This window comes from Silene latifolia, chromosome 1, assembly GCF_048544455.1.
Source record: "Silene latifolia isolate original U9 population chromosome 1, ASM4854445v1, whole genome shotgun sequence".
Lineage (NCBI taxonomy): Eukaryota > Viridiplantae > Streptophyta > Magnoliopsida > Caryophyllales > Caryophyllaceae > Silene > Silene latifolia.
In genome coordinates this window covers 177457885-177482923 of record NC_133526.1, presented here as the reverse complement: position 1 = coordinate 177482923, position 25039 = coordinate 177457885, and the positions used below count along the sequence as shown (strand labels likewise).

General features: G+C 38.4%; 1 protein-coding gene across 1 annotated transcript; it reads left to right on the top strand.

The window, feature by feature from the left end:
• The first annotated feature begins 16563 nt into the window (after positions 1-16563).
• LOC141612423 (transcription factor bHLH62-like) lies at positions 16564-20061 on the top strand. Its single transcript, XM_074431196.1, has 8 exons — positions 16564-17557; positions 17758-17940; positions 18135-18200; positions 18451-18519; positions 18757-18828; positions 18959-19177; positions 19482-19572; positions 19812-20061. The coding sequence occupies exons 1-8, from the start codon at positions 16736-16738 to the stop codon at positions 19844-19846; spliced, it is 1557 nt and encodes a 518-aa protein (XP_074287297.1). The 5' UTR covers positions 16564-16735; the 3' UTR covers positions 19847-20061.
• The last annotated feature ends 4978 nt before the right edge of the window (positions 20062-25039 follow it).

Genomic DNA, 25039 nt, shown 5'->3' with positions numbered 1-25039 from the left:
GTCATTCCTATGATCAATTTAAAGTAAAGGGCAAAAATATGAATGAATACAAACGGGATACTCACGCTGCTCAGCTGAAGGGCGTTCACATCCCGCCGGTAGACGTTGTGAGAAGAACGCTTGCTCTTCGTCCGGCACATGACCCAATCCCTCACTACGGGATAGGCCCTCTCCAACGGCTCCGTCCTCTTGGGCGCGAGGCCCGGAAAGTAGGAGTACACCCACGCCTATAAAACAGAATAGTCAATAACGATCTTTCGATCTTTGATAAAGCAAATTGCTATCAAAAGAAGGTTCATACCTCCAACAGTAGCCCAGGTCCGACAGCGCCAGGAGAAGTCCCCTTCTCCATCAACTCCGGACGAACCATGGCCCTCATGAAGCGGATGAGGACCGCAAAACCAGCAGTGACCCAGTCCCAACGCCCTAGGGAACTCAAGTCAGAAAGAAAGGGAAGAAGCTTCGTCGACAGCCTCTCACCCTTGTCTCCGAGGTAGATCGAAGACAAGAACCACCAGAGCCACAAACGAGCCCTCTGCTCAGCTGTACAAGGAGGAGGAGCCGTCTCCCTCCCATCGATCACCACCGATGCCGGGGTCTTCCCCGCGAAGTAGTCTCGAACGTAGGTACTGGGTACCAAACCCGCAAGATCGCAACACCTTCGGCGACGGGTTCCACCGATCAACCTCCTCGCCTCGGCCGAATCCGCTCATGCCGCCTCTCCGCCACGCCATCTCCTCGATCCCACACACTGGGCAGACCGGAAATCATGCCGTAGTCCTCCAAGGTGACTCCCACCTCACCAAAAGGCGGGTGAAACGTGGAAGTCGTATCCCAAAATCGATCCAAGAAAGCGCGGACCAGGCTAAGGTTGGCCCGCAACTTCCTCTTCACGATATCCCTCCGGACTGAACCCGAGGGACCGAACGCTCCGCGCTCGATCATGGCCCTCTCCTCCGCCGACAGCCGCTCGTAATGCTCCATCGCCGTCGGGTACCCCGAGAACGACCGGATGTTCCCGGCCTCCTATTATGATTTGAAACAAAGCTATCTTTAGTTTTGAAATAAATTTAAAAGGAATTTAAATAGAAAAGGATAGGTAATGAGTTAGGAAATTCCTATTTACCAAGCTCTTCACCGTCCTGTAGGACAAGTGACCCTCTGCAGCCCACACAAGGTGCCTACTCTCCCAGGTCTCAGCCCACGCGGGAGCTCGTCTCAGCTGACGACCCCCTCGTCCGAGGTGGGCCCGTCGCGGAATCTCCTCCTCATCGGCAGCCTCCTCCTCAGGAACCTCGTCTGCAGCAGCCATCACCGCAGCGGTGAAGGCCTGCTCCAAAGCCTCCTCAACCGCACTGGCGTCTATGTCCATGGGATCTCTCCCAGAAGTAGAAGCATCGTCACCTGCAACGATTAAAGCGAATCCAGGCCGCATCACATGATGACAAGCCTTTGTTAAGTAGTTATTTCGAGCTTTCAAGGTCCGGAAATCGCCCCTTTCTGACCATCCTTGGCCATATTCCTACCAAATCAGTCACTCATGTGATGAATTGGGTCAAGTCAAGTCCAAGTCAAGGCCTAGTTCCGAGTTCGAGTCGAAAATTCGGCAGCATTTCGCTACAACGGCGATTATGCACTAAAAGGTGCCCTGCAAAAGTTGTCACAAACCAAACTTCCGAGATGGCAGAAAGTTTACCCATCATCCAAGGGTCCTAAATATCAAATTTCATCACAAATGGGCGATCCTAAGGCCATTTTCGAAGCAATTTATGATCTAGCTGTGAAACCGCCTCAAAATTCACTCAAGGGCTCAAAACTCGATGGAAATTCGAAGTAAATACATGGTTATGTTCCTAACATTGCCTACTATCCATTTCTAGCATCAATTTGGCAAGACAAATCCATTTGGGGGAAAAGCCCCAAATTTTCGATCAAAAGGGTCGAAAACCCTAATGTTCGCAGCTCAAAATTCGACAAGTACGGATGATTAATGCAAGATTAAAACACATACCTCGATTAGTCATATTTCAAGCAAACTCTTGGATCCAACCTTGACGGAAATGGTGAGGATTTGAGAGAGAAATTGAAGGATTTGTGTTTCGAAATAATGAACATTAAACCCTCTGATTTCGCGTTTTTACGCAAGAATTGCCGAATTGGGGAAAGGACGCAGCAGGCGCTGCGCCTCTTCCAAGAGACGCAGCTCTTGCTGCGCCTCTTCCTTTTGTTCCCTCCTTATGGATTTTCAAAAATCCGTTATGAGTTCGTTATTCGTGGGCCCATCTTTGGTGCGCCTCTTCCTCGATGACATTCTTATCACTTTGGTCCGTTTCGACGATTTTCTTCCGTTCCGGCCCGCATTTTATCCAGCGCGACAATATTTTGCAGTATCGTCCAAATTCATTTTATCCCGGCGTAGTAGTATTTTGCAGTACTGCTCACTTAAGGTTTTCTCTTTCGACGATCAAGATGTTCCTAGTCGTCAATATATTCCCCAACGAGAGTTTGTTTGAGACCAACGCAAGCAGATTCAACTTCAAATTTCGCCAGAGTTCGCTTGAGACCGACGCAAGCGGATTCCCACAGCAGTTTCTACCGACGTCCTGCTGCTTCCAATATTTCTTGTTTCCCCGCGGAGTCCGACAGGGTGTCGCTCTCCAGAAGTTCCTACACTCAAACCTTAGGTCTTACCCTTAGCTCCTATGCAACTCCGAAAGCACCTCGAGAAGAAGTCTCAGGTATGGTCTCTTCTTATGGCTGGCGAGCCTCCTTACGTAGTCTAATGGACTTTAAACGACCCTCCCCGACAGTCGACAGACTCTAAAATGTTCCCGACGACAGGTCCTTGGCTCAGACCCCTTGAGCCGCCTCGCGTCGCCATAGTCGTCAGGTTGTAATCTTCGATTGACCTGATGGCTATACTTTGACTTTCGCCTTGTCCAAGCCTCAGTCAAAGTGGGGGCTCTGTAGACACCTCGTTTCTGCACCCCTCGCAAACCACCCGGTGATGATTGGGCCACATGTTTGATTCGCGGAACGATTAGTGACAGTTCGTAAGATTATCGTCAAGTGATTGCTCAAAAATTAAATGTCAACCTCTTAGTTGTCATCTACGTACCGATACGGTCGTTTTGGCAGTAATTAGAGTACATTCGGAGTCCGGGTCAAAAACCGTCTCCATTTTCGATAGTTTGTTAAATCCCGAGTCGAATGTTCTGGAATGTTCCGGATATTTCTATTCCATATTTATCAAATTTTATCTTTTGGCAAATAATATCCCGTAATATTCAAAAGATAATCGAATTATTTCCGTCCTACCATAACTCAAACGCGGAAATCTTTCTTCAACAGGAGGAAACCTCCTGGGAACAGACGCAACGAGTCTTTGCGCCTCTTCCAAGAGACGAGTGGTGGCTGCGCGCCTCTTCCCAGGCCCTTCTTTGCATGATTTACGTATCTTTTTTATATCTTTCCGAGATTCACTTCCAAAGAGTCTCCGAAACCCTATTCCTTCACGTGATTAGTATAAATAGGAGCTTTCGTTCCTCATATTTCTCACGCGAGTGTCCGCCCTTCTCTTCTCCCTTTGCATTCTAGACTTCGTTCTTACTAATTGGCGCCTACGTGCTTGGACTTCCGACCACGTAAGCTCGGATCTTTCCGGGTACCAGCCTCTCCGTTGCATGACCGACCAATTTGACCACTACACTCAATCAATCTAATTAATCAAACTTGTTAAATCGTTTTCCTCTTTCGAGGGCACTCTTTCCTTGCATTCGCGTCGAGCATCACTAATCGATCTTCTTAGTTCTTCTCGTTCCGTCAACATGTAAGTCTGAGGGTGTAATAATTCTCTTTATTTATTGTATTTACTTATTGTATAATCATCGTTGTAAGGTTTATGTCGAAAACACCATTAAAACCGATTTCTAAAACCCTTTGTTAAAATCTCTTTTTACGGATTTCCAGTAGACAGACGAAGAGAAAGGACGCAGCAACTGCTGCGCCTCTTCGAAGGAGCGCGGCACCTGCTGCGCCTCTTCATGAGGCTGCCGCAGTTCCTGCTTCTTTTCTTCTTCCTCGTCCTCTCCTAAAAATTCGTCTTTTGTTTTCTGTTGTTTGTTCTTTAATTCGTTCGTATAATTATTTATCATTCATAATTCGTATGTATATTATTCGCCATTAACATGTTTTAATTCATCATAAATCCGACTCAAATCCCTTATAATTCATATTTGCGGGTTTTCGTCATTAAATTCAATTCGAGTTTTAGGGATTCAATTCGTTCATATTGAGTTTCTGGGATTCGTTGTTGATAAATTTGCACCTGTTTATTTATTGTTCATCACTAATTCGTCATCATCCATCGTGTTTAATCTAATTAATTCGGTTTGTTAGTTTAATTGATCGTTCATTAACATCGACCCTTCACATAAATAACCCGTTTTAATTCCGTCTCATCCATGTTCTACTGTTTTATGACCTCAATCATATGTAAATAATCTATTAATCACTTTCATCCGAGTCTAAAATCATAATCAATCCATTAATTTATCAATCAACGTTAACAATCTGCAGTTCCGGCTTCACAGCCAGAACTCACCCTTGGAACAGACGCAGCAACTGCTGCGCCTCTTCCAAAGGGCGCAGTGCCTGCTGCGCCTGTTCCAGGTTTCTCAATGTAATTAATGTAATTTTCTTTATTGTAATTTATAATTATTGTATTGCTTTTATCGCTTGTATGTTTTCACATGTAATTGAGCATTAAATCCAACTTCGACCCAATTGTTTGTTAAACTACTTGTCAACCGACTTAGTCTTAATTCACATGTTAGGATTAATCAATGGATGTTGCATTGCATGCATATAGCCGACGATATATCGAGTATAAATAAACTTCCCTAATCATTAGTAGAGGCCGCTATCGAGGCGGGCGGGATTAGGTGTTCGATCAAAAGAGCTTCCTAATACGTACCCTCACCCCTTACTCCAGATCTCCGTGAGCACCCGTGTTCATTGGCATCCACGAGAGTCATTCTAGACATAGAATGCTAAGGGTAACGATTGCTTAGTGTTCATGTCACTACTTTGTGTCTTGACATGACACGAGGTATTCGAACGGTTCCAATTTCCCATAAAAATTGGTGGCGACTCCTTACAAAATGCAAACGCTTGTGTTTCCGAGCCCCTTCTCACCAAGCGCCCCCGTGGGCGGCCCGCTGTCCACAGTCATCCAACATCATCAACCATAAACAAGAGAAAGAAAAGGAGTATCACTCCTGCTGCTGTTGCTCGTCCATCATCTTATCTCCACCACCATCTCCTCCAGAGGTGCCTGCTCCCGATGACCCAAGACCTGCATCAACCCCTGCCCCAGCTCCAAGACTCACATACCATGGGGTCAACCCACCAAAATCAAAGGACTGTGGTGTCCCCCATGCCGTCTGGTCCACCCCGTAAGAGTGGAAAACCCCACTATAGTCCCCAACTCCGCTCCACCACACTGGATGTGGTCCCTCGGTCCCAATCCCCTGAGCATACGCCATCTTATGCATGTTCTGGAGTGTCAAAGTAGATGACACTCTCTCTGCCAAGTAGCTCGAACGCGTCTCCGGGGTATCGAGGTAGGGGTAACAAGGAAAAGGGTGCTGTTGTGGTGCTGTTGGTCGTGGTCCGGTCACAGTTGTCCTCTCCCTCACCCGACATGGTCCTCTCCCCAACCTGGGTCTCTCCTCCACTGCTGCCACGTTCTCCCCCTTTTTCGGCTCGGGCATCACCTGAAGGATCGTGTCATCAATGAGGTATGTCTGCAACTGCCGAGGTACATCATCATCCTCCTCCTCCTCATCGGAGTCAACGGCTATCACTACTGGGTCTAACGGCTCTGTCGGTGGGAGATGCTCAGGCGCCGGGATCCTCATCCAACTCATACCCCACACCTCCAAGCTAGGCTACCATCAGCTAAAGTTCTCAACCATTTCAGATCGAGGTAGTAGTCTCTGTACATAGTAGGCACCGGTGTGGATAGAGGAACGTACTCAGAAGAGGCCTCAAAGGAAGCTAGCTTTTCAGCTAGACGAGTGGCAATAGCACTACAACTCAAGTACCGAGTGGTAGAAGTAGCCATCAAGGCAAGGCTAGCACAAACCATGGCAGGTGCATTGAAGACCACCCTCTCGGTCCGCTCCGGGTTAAGATAAGACATCAAAAGCAACAGTTCATGATTGTTCAGCTTACTCATATCTGGCCTCTCATAAAGAAGGTTCGAAATAGAACGAAGGAAGATCCTCAAAGTAACATGTTGAACATCATTAATCAACATGTTGCTGGAGATGGGAGCTGACTTTCCGGAAAGACAAGGCATAAGGCGGCAAACACCGCACTCGGATGGAATCTTGGTGATGGAATCCTTGGGAGGCTTGGCCAACCCAAGGTGAGAAGCAAAGAGGTCCATGGTCAACACGAAACTCGTGTTCATAAGACGGAACTCAACAGTTTGTGCAGCTGGCTCGTAATTAAACGAGCTCATAAACTCCAAAGTCAGAAAAGGATAGGAATGCTTCCTCAACCGATACAACCCCATAAACCCCAAGGTCTCAAAGATATGACGGACATCCGTCTTAATTTCCAAGTCATTAAGAAGTGTGGTATCCACACAACGGGTGGGTCTCATCTTGCGTTTCTGCAACGCCACAAATATCTCTCTCTGTTTAAAGTCCACAAACACCACTGAAGGATACTCGGGTACAGACGGTACAACCGGTCCGCTACCCTACCCAATTTCGGGCTGTGAAGCCCTCCCCCTCTTACTCTGACGGGTCCCTATGTTTAGTCTCGGCATCTGTTTCAGCATACAATTTAAACATACTTGCATAGGCCTTTAAAACATGTAATTTATACAATTTAACATTGATTAACTATCTAGGTACACACTTTCACCAACAAATTCCCAATTTGATATATAAATTCAGTTTATAGCATTTCAGACGATCTCTATAGCTGTGAAAAGTTTAACATGGTAAACATGATTTACTCGACCAATTCAGCTATCATGCCATGGCTCAAATGCTACTCCATATATATACTTGATAACATGTGAAACACTCATACATGTTCATAGAAAGGCAACTTAATACATGTCATCACCAACGTTCAACATTATGAGCAAACCCTTCAATTAAACTAGTCAGATGGTCTCTACAGCTGGAATGATTTTGACGCATTCATCAACAATTAACATCACCATTACTATATTAAAAGTTTAACTCCTGCCTATGCATTCATATTCAACACAAAACCCCAGTCATAGAAAACGAATTTCAATTTGGGGCACTTTTAAGACGGAGTTTTAAGGCAAGTTTTAAGGTGAAAAAAATCACAAAATCCAACTTCCAACATGATATATATAACATATAGTACTCAATTTCATCATCCAACATGTAGAAAACAACCAAAATCAATTTTGATTTTGCAAACCCTAGAAAAATTCGTCCCCAATTTTGCAATTTCTATTCTATTTTTAGAGCAATTAATCATCAATAATCATGAAAGGGAAGCATGTGAATCATATTACAACAATTAAAAGCAATTTTTCGTCCATATGAATCGAAATTTTCAGACTATTCTATCATTCTAATAAGTTTAAAGTGATACAAACTTGTAAATAGGGAATAAATTCATACCTTGATTAGATGGAAAGTAAAAGGACGAAATTAAACAAAGAAAATCACCCAAATTAGTCACCACAACCACAAGAATATGAGAGCTTTTGAGAGATTTTAGAGCTTAGGGTTTCGAATAAGGAAGAAAGAATAAGAAGAATGAGGAAAAACAAGGGTTTTATGAAACCCGTAAAGGCCACTGTACTGTAGCCTACTCGATCGAGTGCCTAGGGTACTCGATCGAGTGCCCTCTACTCGATCGAGTAGGTGCTATTTCGTCGAATATGCGCAGAAAATTCCCACATTTCGACGTCATAGCTTCCTAACTAGATCGAGTGAGGTCCACTCGGTCTAGTAAGCACTCGCACTCGGTCAAGTAAGGTTGAGTACTCGGTCAGAAATACGAAATTAATTGAAGATTCCTGCAAAAACAATATCACGTTAAATACAACATTTAATTAACGATAAATTTCCACATGTCATCCAAGTATATTACTATCATGTTCCAGCTTCCACATAACCAAACTATTCTACACAAATTAATCACCACACAGCGGAAACTTTCAGCCATTAGACATTGCACAAATGCATCACTATTTGCTATTTCTCATACTACAACTCAACACTTCTTTAACTATCATCATTATAGCTACAATAAGACTTATAAACTCATATAGGATCACCATTACCAACAACTTGAAGCAAACACCAACATGATCACTTTTCATACTACAACATACACTTCTACACTTTTCACGCATTTCTATTAAATAAAACTTTGTACGTTTCTCATTACCATCACATATACTCACTAATTCTACTAAAACTTCACCATACACGATCCGGGTGCAACTATCACGCCTACATCAACTTCAACAAAGACTCAACCACAGATAGTTCCAAGCAATCCACATTCACGTTAAGCACATACTCACGAACTCCACATTTCCATACCCAGTGACTGGCTTAAGTACAATGGGGCCAAGATTTTGAAATGAGGGCGCCTACTCACCCAAAACCTAGCATCAGCTGGGGCTCCCATTATACATACACCAGGTTCATTTTATTAGACTCACTACGTTCATTATGTTCATTGGTTACAGGTTCCAAAATCGTCGCTCTGATACCACTTTGTAACACCCCTATATTCCGAGGAGCCTTAACTAGGCCTTCCTTAGCATATAAGGGTGTTACCATCTCGGTTGCCCGAGGTAAGTAATCATCAAAAGTCGATAAAAGAACAATTATGGTTACATTTACAAACGTTACAATCAACAAAATAAAGATACAACTCGTCAGCTACACACTATCTCTATCAGTACTCGTGATAACTCATCCCCGCCAGAACTCCAGCCATCAACCACATCAACACTTGCTAAGACTGACTGCTCACCATAATGGATCACGGCAGACACATAAACAAACAAGACAACCACACAAGGTCAGTAACTGAGGCAAGACTCAACATAAACCAACAACAATTATCAACACAATACAGCACAACCAGTCACACACAATCACACCCACTCCAATCAATCTCCGTCACCGACTGTCCACTGGACCAGCCCTACCAGTGGGGGACCGCAGCCGTTCCCACCTAAGCCCCGCTCATCATACCGAGCGATAACCCTGTCCCATTAATGTGCACATCCCCTCCCGTGGCGGGTTCCACGGAGGGCGAAACTAGGACGTGAAGCTACTCCCGCAAGTGACTCCACTCAGCCGAGGACGCACCTCGAGAACCAGAGACAAACAATCACAGACTTATGCAATACAACAACAACCAACAAACTGTATACACCAACCGATTACCGCATATAATCTACCACACAACAAAACAACAACACAACAACCACGACGCAACAACCGACACACTAGACCATCCACAGGAACTGAGTAGGCGAACCTACCTTTAAGCAACTGCAACCGTTCCATGCCAACACACGCAATATCCAGCAATCAAGCAACACCTATATACACAATACAATCATCTATTACTACCCTTCTAATCCTAACTGAAAACACAAGACACAGATGATGATGACGACATACCTACAAGAGGAAAATTTGGCAAAGGATCGCTACCCGACTCAAGCTACGCACTCCTAAGGCATAAGAACCTTCAAGGGCTTCCATGGAGGACATATGGTGAAGGGAAGAGGAAAGGGCGACATTTAGGTTTAGGAGAAAGAGGTGGAAATGATTTGCGGATTTAACAAAACACGGTTATAAACCCTCGCTGAAAAGACGTTACTCGATCGAGTGGCCCATACTCGATCGAGTATCCAAGCTACTCGATCGAGTACCACCCCTAACTCAAAACACAGGATAACTTTGGTACGCACTTCTAAGGACTATCACTGCTTCCAAGGTCGGTCAAAGCTGGTCAACGGGTCTCTAAAAAGGGCGGGTATTACATAGGCACTTTGAGTCGTTGAGTATCCAATAAAAATACATTGAATGGAGCGGGGTTGAAGTTTATGGTCCGTGTAGGGTCGTAACCAGGGAATACATAAACAGCCGAAGCTATGAAGTTTTGAAAAATTAGGAATTTTTTTAAATAATTTGGTTAAAGGAGACGTATTTTTAAGGGTCGGAGTTGGGAGTCGATTTATTAAATAAACAGTTGTAGAAAAGGCGTGAGGCCAAAAGGAGGTAGGTAATTTAACATGAGTAAGAAGGGACATACCCGTTTCGACAATATGACGGTGTCTACGTTCAGCAAATCTGTTATGCTCCGGAGTGTGTGGTGGACTCGTGAGATAATTAATACCCGTAAGATTGAGATGAGAGGTTAATTTTCAAAACTCACCACCATTGTCGAAATAAAATTGTTTAATTTGTTTATTGAAATAATTTTCAACAATGGAACGAAATTTGAGAAAGACGGATTCGGTGTCGGATTTTCTTTTAAGCGGGTATAACCAAATATAATGCGTAAAGTGGTCAACAAAAATCACGTAATATTTAAATGAATCAGTGGATAAGACGGGTGAAGTCCAAACATCGGAAAAAATAAGATCAAGCGGTGCATTAGAAAACAGAGTAGTTTGTCCAAAGGGTATTTTGTGACTTTTATTTATGTTACAAGAAATACATTGCTCGGAATTGGAAAAACGGAAATTAAATTGAGAACTAAGAATTTGAAGAGTTTTATTAGAAGGATGACCAAATCTATGATGTCATGACGCTTGTCCCGGAGCTATGGCTATGCTAGCTTGAGGCGGAGTCGGATGCCAATTGTAGGAACCGTCAATAAGGGGCCCTTGAAGAAGGACCGCTCCCGTCGGGTTTGCCTTAATACAAAAAGAAGTGGGTGAGAAAACGGCATATGCATTATTATCGGTACAAAATTGTGAAACGAATAATAAATTTCGAGAAATTTGAGGAACAACGAGAACATTATTAAACTTTAAAGGAAGGGAATTAGAGAGTATAGTAAAAGAACCAGAATGAGTAATATTAAGTGCGGCGTTGTCGCCGATAACAAGATCATCAGCTCCATCGTAAGCTTGGTGAAGGGACAAGGTGTTCAAATCATCGGTTATGTGGTGCGAGGCACCGCTGTCCACGGTCCAAGAGGATGGTGGCTGGGTGGAGGGGTGGGTGGCGGTGTGGGCTTGGGGGTTGTGGTCCACGGCGTTGACGGGTTGGGAACACAACATTAGGGTATTTGGCTTGGAAGTCTCGAAAGTCGGAAGCTACCTGACCAACTTCGTCACAAAAGTGACAACGACCTTTGTAGGGCTTAGAGTACGTGGGTTGGGAGTTGTCAGTGTATGTTTGTTTGGACGGGTAAGGCTGACGGGTTTGGGAGTGATTGCGGGTGTTGTAGTGATGACGGTTATTGGTGTAGTTGGGTTGATAATTCGCAGCATGGGTAGAGAGAGTAAAGGTTGAGGTGTCGGTGGTGGGTGCGTTTTTTAGGCGTACCTCTTGCTAAATCAATTTCTCATGAAGTAATTCAAAAGAAATTGACGTATCCCGAGCGCGAACAACTTCAATAACGGAACCATATTTGGCATAGTTTAGACCATTTAAAATTTTGTTTGTGATGTCGTCGACATCCATTGGGTGTTCTAATTGGGCTACATCGTCAGTACATGCCTTGATGGCAGTCATGTACTCGGTAATAGTCATATTATCGGTGTGAGAAATATTCTCAAGGTGGTCCTTAATTTGGAGACGATGACCACGAGAGGAATTGGCGAAGGTACGGTTGAGGGTCGACCAAGCGGCATTGGAGGTGGTATCGTTGACAATAAGAGCAGCTATAGGAGGAGATAAGGTGCCGGTTAAAGCTCCAAGGATTAACTATGATCTTGCCTATACCAAGTAGAGTAGGCTGGGTTGGCAGTGATGGTGGGCTCAGTGGCGGGTGGGACGGGATCGATGGTGACGGTTTTTGATGGTGTAACAATGGTACCATCAAGGTACGAGAAGAGTTCAAGTCCGTTCATGATAGCACGAACTTGAAACCTCCATTGTCGAAAGGTAATGGTGTCTTTCAATTGAATACAGTTAGCGAAGGTGACAAGGGTTAGGGGTCGGTTGGGTTCAACGGTGTTGACGATTTGGAGTTGGTTGTTCGACATGGTTGATAGGAGAACGAGAGATTGATGCGCTAAGCAAGGAGAAGACACGGATTATTTGATCGTGAGGATCGTATTAGACTCGTGATACCATGTAAAGTATAAGATAAGAATTGTATTGATTAAGATAAATATTACTGATTACATACATTGATATATATATACTAAAAATTAGGGTTAACCTAGCTTTAACTAATTTCTATAATTAAGTTAACAGTAACTATAAACTAGGATATACAAACTAAGACTTTGACTAAGCTTAACTAAATACAAGGACTAAGCATAATTAAATCACAAGAGAATAGGTCACGTGGGATTAGTAGTTTCGGATTTATCGTTTACGGTTTTAATATCCTTAATAGTCAAGACGTTTAGATATTTCTTGCTATTTTTTGAACTGTAATGAGACTATCTTAATGGAGATCTTCTGATATCTACGTTCCTTAGAGATCTTTCGCGATACAATATTGTTCGCCGTCTATTAGAAAGGAAATAAGAGATAAAAATATTATTATTGTCTTAGAGACTAAGTTAGAAAATTCTGGATCTATTAATACAGTAGTATACATATGGTTTATGATTTATATCTCTATTATAAAATCTGTCTCAGTCGATCATTATTTAGTTTTCTGCACCACGTACTAGTATTGATAAATTCTTTGCTTGTTACTACTAGTACAATATGGAGACAACAATTGACGATAAACTAATTTCATGATTATCCATTTTTATTATTAGAGATTAGAGATAGATAGCTTCTAAAGTTAAAGTTGTAAAGTATACATTACCATGTGATGAAAGACCTCTTTACTGAAATCCAACTAGTTATCTCACTAATAAAAGAGAAAACCATATAAATTAATTACAAAGAAGCTTTATTTATTTGATTGATTTTTGTAACAAACTATACTTCTCAAAATGACGTCTGTCAAATTCTTCTAAAACTTTTTTTTTTTTATGAAAAGAAGGCATAAAAGTGATTTTAATGCTGACGGGATTTGACCCTCAGGTCAAGAGCATCATATTTCTTAACTTCACCAACTAAATTAAACTAGTTGACATCTGTCAAATCCTTCTTAAACTATACTCGTACTTTTTAACATGATTGTTGTTATCGCGAAAGTGGTAATTTGTCCCCTTAACTTTGTTTAATGGTAAAATTAGTCCCCTAAAGTTTCAATTGTAGCAATAAACCCCTTTAACTTTAACAAAAAGTGAAACTCAACCCCAATCTTTAATTTTGACTTAAATCTAAAAAAAATTCATTTTACTACTAATATCACTTAAAATTACTAAATTTAAATTTATTAATTTATATAAAATTAATTATCCACCTAAAAAATAATTTTACATTTATCTATAATAAACCAAATAAAAATATAATAAAATCTTATGAACTATTCGTACATTCATAATAAGTTGTCTAACAATTGTAAAGTTATGAAAAAACACTCGCTATTACAATTATATATTATATAAAAGTGGTAAGGTTATAAAAATTAAAGTTTATAATTGATTAATTAGATTATAAATGAATTTTGGTAGAATTTCATGAGAAATAAACAATAGTGTTTAATTTCACTTTTAGCTAAAGTTAAGGGTTTGATGGTTACAATTGAAACTTTTTTTTTTGGTCTAAACCATCCGGTAATCCGAACCACATTGGGCCGACTAATCCGGATTTCGGGGCGTGTCCAAGGATTACGGTATTTAAACCCCTCCCAATCGGAGTTGTGGGGGATCGATCCGCAGACCTCCCTACCAAGCGCAGCCCCATGATACCACTGTGTCAACCAACGATTGGTAACAATTGAAACTTAAGAGGTGTTATTTCACCATTGAACAAAGTTAAGGGGGCAAATTATCACTTCCGCGTTATTTTTTTTTAACGAAATTTGGACTTATTTCAAATTAAAACTGTACTAGCTTGTCAATGATGATTTTTACTGTAAAATCCCCCTTATACTAAAAGAATAAGAGATCTCCCAAATTTTCCCGCCTAAATGAATTTGGCTATAATTGGGCTTTTATTATAACATATCTGTAATTGGGCTTTTATATATCATATTTGTAATTGGACTTTTATTATATTATATACATACAACTGGATTATTCTGAACTTTCTCTTTAATTTCCACCAATTAAAACAAAACATTAATAATAATAAAATTTCAAATTGAGTTAAATGTTAGTTGTATAATGGTTATTTTTTTTAATATTCCTATCTAAACAACCACGTATTCGCGCGGGATCTACAATAGTAATTAATTATGAAAATAATGATTTGAGTATTTACAAAGGTATAGCTCGTTTTTTGAGTGTCTACCTAAACATCAATTTTTAGGATGGTTATTTGCTTATGGGGCTCTGAACACTAATGACAAGCTAGTACAGTATGGTATGGAGATAGATGACAGATGCTATTTGTGTGGACAGTCAGATGAATGCTTAAGCCATTTGTTTTTTGAGTGTCTATAAAGCAAGAAGGTCATTCACTCTCTAAAACAATTAACCAGTTGCAACATTCCTGAGGTAAATGTGCTAGAATGATGTGTTAACAGGACAGGTTCGAAGGTACAACAAGGGGTACAGGCAGCTGTGGTATTGGTGCTATATACCAGGTCGGGTATCAAAGGAACAAATGTAAAATAGACATACAGGGCGATTGTTAGGCCAGAGAAGTAGCTTTCTTAACTCATGGAGGAGATGAAGGCTGAAATTATGAGATAATATACTCACATTCCAACCAAAAAAAAATCATTGATTTTTATTAAATTAGCTATTTTATACCAGTATACCAGCATAGATCCCGAAATCAGACGAATTTCAAATCTCTTACTCCATAGCTTGTTAGTTAGTTTAGTTAAGATCCGCCATTGTAATACTTCATCTTATTCTTAAGGTTCGGCTGTCGAGAGTCAGGACACTCTCCCAGCTGCATCGTGAATGCAAAGGACAATGTGTGAGACTAATCTAACCGAGTAATAATGTAATATAGTGGTTGTCACTGCTTACGAGTGTGGTGATTGACCCTTATAAAATTACACCGTACTACAAAATACATGCAATATTGAAGGTTGTTAAGTTGTAACCGTGTTAAACAAAGAAAATAACATGCCTTATTTTGACTTTTGGTACTACGTATGTATGTCATTTCGTATCGTCGCATATCCAGGCTTTCCTCTTGCTGTATTACCAAGACACGGGAAGGAGCTCCTGACTTCCTACACCATTAATTATTTAATTAATTAATTAAATATTACCTCATAGATTAAGTTTGCCAATTATTTCTACGCTCTTTTGTCTTTCTTCTCTTGCATCACAATCAAAATATTGACTAATAATATTCTTATCTTAATCATTATATTACTCGTAGAGTCGTAAGGGCACTAATGTTAGTTTAGTCCTTGGAATGAAGGTCTTGTAGATAATAGATCACAAGTTTAATTCACTTTCTCTTTCTGCTGTATTAACGATAAATAGAACCAAGATTTGTGTAGTTGGGGATGCTGGGTGTGGAAATTTTTAGATGCGGAGTTCTGATGACGTATTAGCATTCACTATTCATACGGCCTAATTTTAATTAATGCGTTAAAGATGGAGTCAATATCAAATATTTATCAATTCGATCAATCTTATAATTATAACTCATCGCGAATTCTTTTTGTGAGTAAATACATTTCACCAATTTTGTGGCTATATTTAGAGAATCATCTTGCAATCTTGTCAAAATTCGACTATTATCCCATAAATTCATAATCCCATCTTTTTTCAATTGTGATTAAAGACATGTCGAGATTTTATCAAGATCAATGAATGTGAAGAAGGAAGATTGTAGGATGTGCAAGTGAGTTACCATCTTTTATTTATTTGGTCAAACAATCACTTTCATCATCTTTGAACAACAACAAAACAAAAAATAAAATATCCATAAAATAAACAAAAATAAATATAATAACAAATACTCCCTCCTATTCACCATTTTCTTCCCTATTTCCTTATTCGGATTATTCGGGTTTTCTTCCCTATTTCCTTATTCGGATTATTCGAATTTTCTTCCCTATTTCCTTTTTTGGGTTGATTTGTGTGGTCCAAATTAAATTACATGTGGGGTACTGTGTTTTGTGTGGTCCAAAATCACTTTCTTATTTCTTGTGCAAAAAAGAAAGGGGAAGAATATAATGAATAGGAGGGAGTAATAATTAAAAAGATACAAGTTAAAATTTTAATCAATTTGACCATTTTTTTTGCAACTCAAGTGGTCCTTTTTTTTATGTCCTATATAAACTCCATCTAAATACCTTCCCCCCTCTCCCCAACCACTCTCTTGTGTCCCCCTGTTTTCCCCTGTTTTTTCATACTACAAATATCCCAACTCAAATGTAAACTTAATTCAACCAAAAAAAAAAAAAACCATCAAGACCTCAAAACCAATTACATTTCCAATCATTTTACGACTCGATTCGCGCTAACTTCATACCAATGGACAAGGAATTCTTCATGAATGGAGGCATACCACCACAACTCCAATATGATCAACAATTCACTTCCACAATGCCAACATGGCAATCACTTGCTAACTCAATAGAAATCCAAACTAATCATTCCCAAGATTACTTGCTTTCCACTCCACCTCCCACCGACCACTACGAGTCGGCCTTAAGCTCCATGGTTTCCTCCCCTGTCGCCTCAAACTCCGCTCTCTCGACCGACAATTTCATGATTAGGGAACTCATTGGCAAACTAGGCAACATTTGTAACACCAATGACTTACCAAATTACATCAATGGTGGTAATTGTAGTACAAATAACTCTTGTTATACCACCCCTTTAAGCTCCCCACCTAAAATGGGTCTCCAAATGCCAAATTTGGACCATTTTGTTAATGAAAACTTTCCAAATTTAGGAAATTCAATTGGGTTGAGTTCAAATTTACCGGCAATGCCCGGTGATCCGGGTTTCGCAGAGCGGGCAGCTCGGTTTTCTTCTTTTGGGAGTAGGAGTTTCAATGGAAGAACATCAACAAATCAATTTAATAAAAATGGGGATTTAGTTCAGAGATCATGTAGTAATTTAGGTGGTGTAAATGGCAAGATTCAAAGAGTTTCTAGTAGTCCTTTACTAAAGGAAGAACCTGGATCTCAAGTTGCCAATTGCAATACTTCTATCAATGAGAGGAACAAACAATCAAGAAATTCTTCAATATCGGGTCGAAATCAAGCTGTAGAAAATGGATCAAACAGGAAGAGAAAAGCATCAGTTTCCAAAGGAAAAGGAAAGGAAATTGAGTCTCATTCCAACAAGGTATGTTTTTTTTTTTTTTTTAATTTGCATTTACGGTTTTAAATGATGATTCATGTTAGTTGGGCTCGGAACATTTTAAGTTTTTTGTTAATATTGTTGTTTTTTGTGTCTTCAGTTTTTTTTTTTCCTTTTTTTTATTAAATATTGACGGTTTTAAATGATAATTCATATAAGCTGACCCAAATTATGTCGGGATTTAGGTACCCGAAAAAGAGGATGGTTCAAAGGCAAAGAGAAGTAAATCAGAAGAATCAAATGATAAAGAAGAAGAAGAAAACAAAGAAGGAGATGATAAGCAAAAGGCTCCTGAACCAGCTAAGGATTATATTCATGTTAGAGCTAGAAGAGGTCAAGCTACTGATAGCCATAGTCTTGCTGAAAGAGTAAGAATTTCACTTCTGCTTTCGTTGTTTATTTACCTTTTTATTCTTTATAAATAAATGATGTTTTAGTAAAACGTAAATAAAGCAGTTATTTTGCCCATAAGAAATGTTGAATTATTAAAAAAGAAAATATGAAAGTTGAATATTTTTTGATATTTCGTAAACATTGACTTTATGAATGTTGACATGAACAGGTTAGAAGAGAAAAAATTAGTGAAAGAATGAAGCTTCTTCAGGATCTTGTACCAGGCTGTAATAGGGTAATGCAACTTTTGTATTAAAAATTCTTAGTTAAGACTGTCCTAAGTTAAGATGACACTTACAACCGATTTAAATAAGCGACTTAAAAGGAGAGTAGCAAGTACTGTTTTTTTTTATATAGACTTGCTTAATTCAACTTTATCATAGTTTTGTAAATTCTCATTGTAATTCAAGGACTTTTTTTCTTAATATGGTTGGTTCATTTATGACTTTATGATGATATTTATGTTAATCTCTTAATTATTGTAGGTGACCGGAAAAGCACTTATGTTAGATGAGATTATTAACTATGTACAGTCGTTACAAAGGCAAGTCGAGGTAATTAAGGCCTCTTCTCATCTTTTCATTCACTATTGAGGTCAATCGATACAAGTGTCAATTTTGGTCGTTAATTTATAAAATGGTTGATATCGACTCAGAATGTGATCGCTATACACTGATTGTGATACATCATACATCAACGCAAATGCAACAACAATTCGAATTGGATTTGATGGTGAAAGTTTGTAACAAAATTGTTTAACTAACTAATGTCCATATTATTTACATTTCCAGTTCCTCTCAATGAAGTTATCAACCGTAAATCCTAGATTAGAGGTGAACATGAACAACCTTTTTACAAAAGGAGTAAGTTCATCTTTTCGCTTCCTTTTTATTTCACCTTTTTTCTCTCCTATTTTTGACCTTTAATTATAAAGTTTAGATTTAGGATAACTTTAAATCGAACTAACCCTTTTAATTGTTGAAAAAATTTCAGGGGATCCAACCAAGTTGCAGCTTAACGCATCCAATGTACCCAACAATGTTACCAACTCAATATGGCCAACCCCATCAAAATCCTTTACGAGATTGCATACCAACCATTGGGGCTACTCTCCCATGCCCTATGGACCCCTTAAATCCTACACTTAACCATAATCATTCCTCTCATTTATCTTCAAATTCAATTCATGCTTTCTCTAATTCTCTTCCTCAGGTAATCATTTATTTTCCGGTCCCATTTAACATAATCTTCATAACAACGCTTTTTTTTTTCTTACTGTGTGTCCTAAGGGCATACAATAAGAAGCTAATTAGAGAAAAATTTGCAAGATTATTTCAATAATTATGATAAATAATTATTTCTTTAATTAGACCTTATCTCAAATTACTTATCCGATAAGTCATTTTTTCCATTCTGTTTGGTTATAACATGTAACGGTACATTTGTATAGATTTTTGATGGATTATAACCTTATTCAACGTAAATTCTAACTGAAGCGATTGTTCATTATACTCAGCTACCATCATCATGCGAGGGGGACCTTCAAAGTATTGTTCAAATGGGATTTTTTCAAGCGGATAATGAATTTCAAACGCAAAATTCACAAGGTAATGGAAATTAATATCACTAATTACAAGTAAACGATCTAAAATCATTCATTTATTACTTAAATAAATGAATGTATTTTTATATAATGACACGGTTTCACAGCTTGAGACCTTTCTACGCCATAGTTACTGATTTAGTATTAGAGGGGTCACATAATTTTATTGCTAATACCTTTTAATTAGTGCAAACTAATTAACTATTACTCCTTATTAATTACTGTTTGATTTGTGTAATGTAGGGCCAAATCCAACACAAATGAAAATAGAGTTGTAACCACCAATCATCAATCCTGAATATGATGTCCAGAAGTGAATGAGAGCTCTCATTCTGTATATAGAAAGAGACTTCGAGATCAGACTCCTGCATGATTTGTCTAATCAACCAATATATTTTTTTCTTAGTTTTTTTTACTTTTTTTTTCTCCCCTTTTACTTTGTATATTCTTAATTATAATTTTTTCTATTTACATTTACTCATTTTAGTTATCATTAATATCCCATGTAAAATTGTAGGAGTATTTGGTGCAAAAATTTGAGTTTGCACCATTTAATTTACCATATGAAGTTGAACAAGGAAATTTTTTCGAAATTTTTTCATGAAATTCTGAGATATGGAGTAATTCTCCATCTGTTTCTGCATTAAAATAGAGAGAAATTACTTTTTTGGTAGAAGAAAAGTCACAAGGGCAAATATAATGCTGACGGGTTTTGAACTCAGGTCATGACTAATGAGCATGCAGCTCCCTCTTAACTTACCCACTAAACTAGATAACACGTAAATAAACACAATTACATGTGGCCTAATTAATATCCAACGTATATATCTCCATTTTAATCACTGGATATATACAATGTAGACATCATGATCTTTTTGTATGATATCCTTAACTAAAGTCGATTACACAACATCCATTAATAATTTTGTGATAAACAAGAAAATCTTATCATAATCATTCATATTAATCATAATGCATAGTGAAATAATTTGATCTATAACATGAACACATGATTGGTAATTATATTTTCTAAGATTCAGGTGATGCTTTAATTAATGTTTTGGTGAAATTGTCTGTTGTAGAAAGCTTAATCATGATATAACCAATTTTCATTAGTGGCCTAGTCATCCGCTTTATCATAATCTTATTGCTTTTCGTGGAGTAGTCATAGCAAGAAAAGATTGCCAAAAGATTTAAATCTTTAGTAAATCACAAATTATAACAAAAGACCGTCAAATTGTAAAACCACCTAAAAAATGATCATTTTATATTATAAAATTCCACATAAATTCAATTGAATAATTTATAAAATTATATGTTAATTTTAATTTTCTCATTTATTGAGTACAGGATAGCATAGTGCACCGGTACAGTGTGCCTAAATATTAATCTTCAAGTAATATAAAACTAAGTTGGCCATGAAGAGATTACGTCCAGGCTCAATGAATGTGTATGGATCTTATTATTTATATCACCCATGCATAAAACTAAATAAATACAAACTTGTGTATTTGCACATGAGAGTAGTTTTTACTTTTCATATCATAGTAAGTTATCAACAGTAAAAAAAAATATAATTTGCTAAAAATTGTTAAAACAATTACTCTGATCCGTATTCAATTACACTAGCTTGCATGGCAGAATACTAATAAAATGTTTTTTGTGAATCTATCCTGAGATGATACAAAATGAGGACGTCATAAATTTAAATAATTATCAACAATAAAAAAAAGTATACTGTGATTGTTATATCTGCATCAAACTTAAGTCAGTCAGTATGGTAGATGGTATAAAAGGAGGATGCTTAGTATCTAGGTAGCACGGACACTCCTCCTAACTAACCGTCCCGTGTCGGACACCCGACACTCGTCGGACACACGCCTAATCAGGTTATAGTTTACACGAGGAATAAATTCTCAAAAGAGATTGACTAGAAGATTGGTTTGGGTGCGAAATTAGAATTAGTTATAGTTAAGGTCGAATTTTACCTTCAGTTACCTAAATTTAGTATCAAATACATTAAATTTAGAATCAAATACATTACAAAAATAAAATCATACGTTATTTATAACCATAAAATATGTTTTTTTTATTAAATTTAAATAGCGTGTCCCGTGTCCTAAATTTCATGGGATGCCGTATCACGTGTCCGTGTCGTGTCCGTGTCCGTTTTGGTGCTACCTAGTCTAGTATGCCTACTGAATAAAACAGTTTTGTCTTATAGGAGTATATGCAAGTGTGAACATATTTAACTGGTTTTTATCTTAAGACGGATATTGTCGTTCTAAAAAGGACTTAGGCCTTGTTGACTTAATTTTAGCTCTCACTCAACTCATTTCAAGTCTACTCAACTCATTTCAGCTACATTCATCTCAACAAACTTTAATTCAATTCAACTAACTTCAATTTCGTTCAGGTCAGTTCAGCTCAACTCAGGAGAAAAACAAAGCCTTACTGTAATAGAAATCAAGTTTCTTGCATACAACAAAAGATATCTAGCTAGAATGTAGCTAGGCTTTATAATTGTTTTCAGCTTAGTCTTTAACTTTGTGACGCTAATCCCGTCACAGCTTTTGCGACTCTCACAAAAAGGAGAGAGACAGTGGACATCCCCCATGTGCTTCCCACTCACCTCTAAATGGATATTTTGTGAGAGGAAACGGTATCCGTCACAAGCTTGTGACGGATATCGCCCGTCTTCAATGAGATTTTGTGAATTGTTTTTAGTGGTGTTAAATTTCTGAGTTAGTAATGAATAATTGGACTGACAAGGCAGTAATATTATAAAGGAAGATGCTTTGAATTTGAAGAAGTTAACAGTAATGGAATGGAGGGATAAAGTTAACTATTTAGAGGAGGCTCGGGGTGGCAAATAATAATAAGGTTTTCAGGGTGACAGCCTTGAGTTTATTGGTTGATTAAGCTAACCAATCATTTACTAAACCGTGTCTGACATTTTATTCATTTTCTATGGATTTTCTACTTGTACGTCTAAACCTTAATGCTCAAGGACTTTCCTTTCATGTATACCACCTATTTTTCTAGACTTTTTTTTTGTAAACTAACCTTTCTTCCTAGTCCTTTTTATTCTTACACAAATTCTTATTATAGACGGACATTATCCGTCTATACGTATAGACGGATAACATTCTCCCTCACAAAATACCCATTTGCCATAAAGTGGGAAACACATGGGGGGTGCCCTACCTTGTCCCCATATCCATTTTATTAGAGGTCTTTACCCGTCTGTTCGCTCCACCCGTCTATACCAAGACCTATTGTTATTCTTATTACCAAACTTTAAGAAAAGTTACTTTATTATTATGGATTGAGTTAATGACATTAAACTTCACTTATCATTGAATATAGCATAGCTATATAGCGTCACCCGAAATCCCAAAACTATAGTTCAAATTATCAATTTTTGCTACTCGAATATCTCTGAATATGAGGCCTTATTAGCAAAAATAATAAATAAAAAAAGTTATAAAAAGAAAGTTTGCTACTCCAAAATTTCATTTCTAATTCCGCATCTATAATAATTCGGATATATCACCTTTTTATACTCCATTTATCTAAAAAAAGTCTTTTAATTATTTTTAACTTTGATGGTTAACTTTTAGAAACTTTGATTTTAGATAAATGTTACTTCGTAAGATACTATGCTTGGGTCTGGCGCACCTCTCCAAAAAAAAGTTATAACACAAATATGACAAGAATATATCTATATTCAATGTAGAAAATATCTTTGACAAAAATGTTTTTTTAAACCAGAGTAAAAAATGTAGATGAAGAAAAATAGTTATAAAGTGATGCCAAAAGGACTTTGTACAATGTCAAATAAATGAGAGTATATGATTCTGCACAAAATCTCATTGATGATGGTACGTATCCGTCACTTTAGAGTAACAGATACCATTTCTTTTCACAAATGACCCAAATAGAGGAGAGAGGGAAGCACATGGGGGTGCCCCCACCTTGTCCCTCTATCCGTTTTGTGAGTGGCATTACCCGTCACTTGCTCCGACCCGTCTTCAGCAAGACTTATTGATGATTCTGAAATTGGAGTAGATACATTATAACTTATACAGCTAGTTTTGCTTGTGACGGGCTAATCCCGTCACAAGCTTGTGACCTCTCACAAAAAGGGAGAGAGGACAAGGTGGGGCACCCCCCATGTGCTTCCCATTCATCTCTCAATGAGTATTTTGTGAGAGGAAACGGTATTCGTCACAAGCTTGTGACGGATATCGCCCGTCTTCAATGAGATTTAGTGTAACTTACAACTGTATTACATTGGTCTTATGCATCTAGCCATTAGGAATGAAGATAGATTTAAATTCTACATAGATTCGAGAAAATAAACGTACATATACTTATGGTTATTTTTTCTTAAAAAAAGGTATTGTGTATAATTATTTTCCAAAAAATTTGTCCGGATCATGACTTGATCAACTTGAACTTAACTTAGTCCGTATGCATCATTGTGAAATTGAGCTTGATGAAGGTATGAAACTCCATTAATGGAGGACGACAGAGACATAGTGAGAAGATGATGTAAAATATCTTGTAGCTTTTAGAGAGAGAAAACAAGAGAGAATAAATAGAATTGTGTGAATGTATTAACTTAATGATCAAAGTTTACAGAGTGAATTTATATACAAACTGTTAGTGTATAACAAACTGTAACAACCTAATCAAAGCTACTCTACTTAGTCAAAGTTAGTTATGCTCCAACTGTCATTAGACGAAGCTTCTAGAAGCTTCTGAATCTCCTCTCCACCAGCAGCTTCATTCTTCTTGATTCACAGCCCCTCCTCAAGTTGGATGTTCATGAAAGGCACTGAAATGCAAACCCAACTTGGACGCCAAAAAATGATGTTGTTGTGCACCCAAGGCTTTTGTCACTAAATCTGCTAACTGCAGACTGGATTTAACATGTACTGTGGAAAGCAAAATATCATGTATTTGTTCCCTTATATAGTGACAATCAATATTGATGTGTTTAGTGCGCTCGTGGAACACAGGGTTGGCAGCAATGTGCTGGGCAGCCTTGTTGTCACAATGAAGCTGTATAGGAAGTGGAACTTTGATGCAGAAATCTTCAAGCAATGCTTTGATCCAAACTATTTCTGAAGTTGTATAAGACATTGCCCTATATTCAGATTCTGCAGAACTTTTTGAAATGGTTTTTTGTTTTTTAGTTTTCCATGAATTGAGAGAATTGCCTAAAAATATACAGTGCCCTGTTAGAGATCTGCAACTGTATGCACATGATCCCCAATCAGCATCACAGAAAGCCCTCACACTCAGGGAGTTCTCTACAGGATAAAATAATGCAGCTTCTACAGTTCCCTTAAGATACCTGACAACATGTAAAGCTGCCTGGTAATGAGGCTCCTTTGGTACACTCAAAAATTGGCTCGAATGCTGTACATCATAAGACAGATCAGGCCTAGTAAGATTAAGAT

What these genes read in the sequence shown, in the direction of transcription:
- LOC141612423 (XM_074431196.1), top strand. Translation starts at nt 16,736, where the DNA reads ATGGACAAGGAATTCTTCATGAATGGAGGCATACCACCACAACTCCAA. An exon ending in GCCATAGTCTTGCTGAAAGA is followed by an intron (nt 17,941 to 18,134) that starts GTAAGAATTTCA and finishes TGACATGAACAG; the next exon opens with GTTAGAAGAGAAAAAATTAG. An exon ending in ACAACCTTTTTACAAAAGGA is followed by an intron (nt 18,829 to 18,958) that starts GTAAGTTCATCT and finishes AAAAAATTTCAG; the next exon opens with GGGATCCAACCAAGTTGCAG.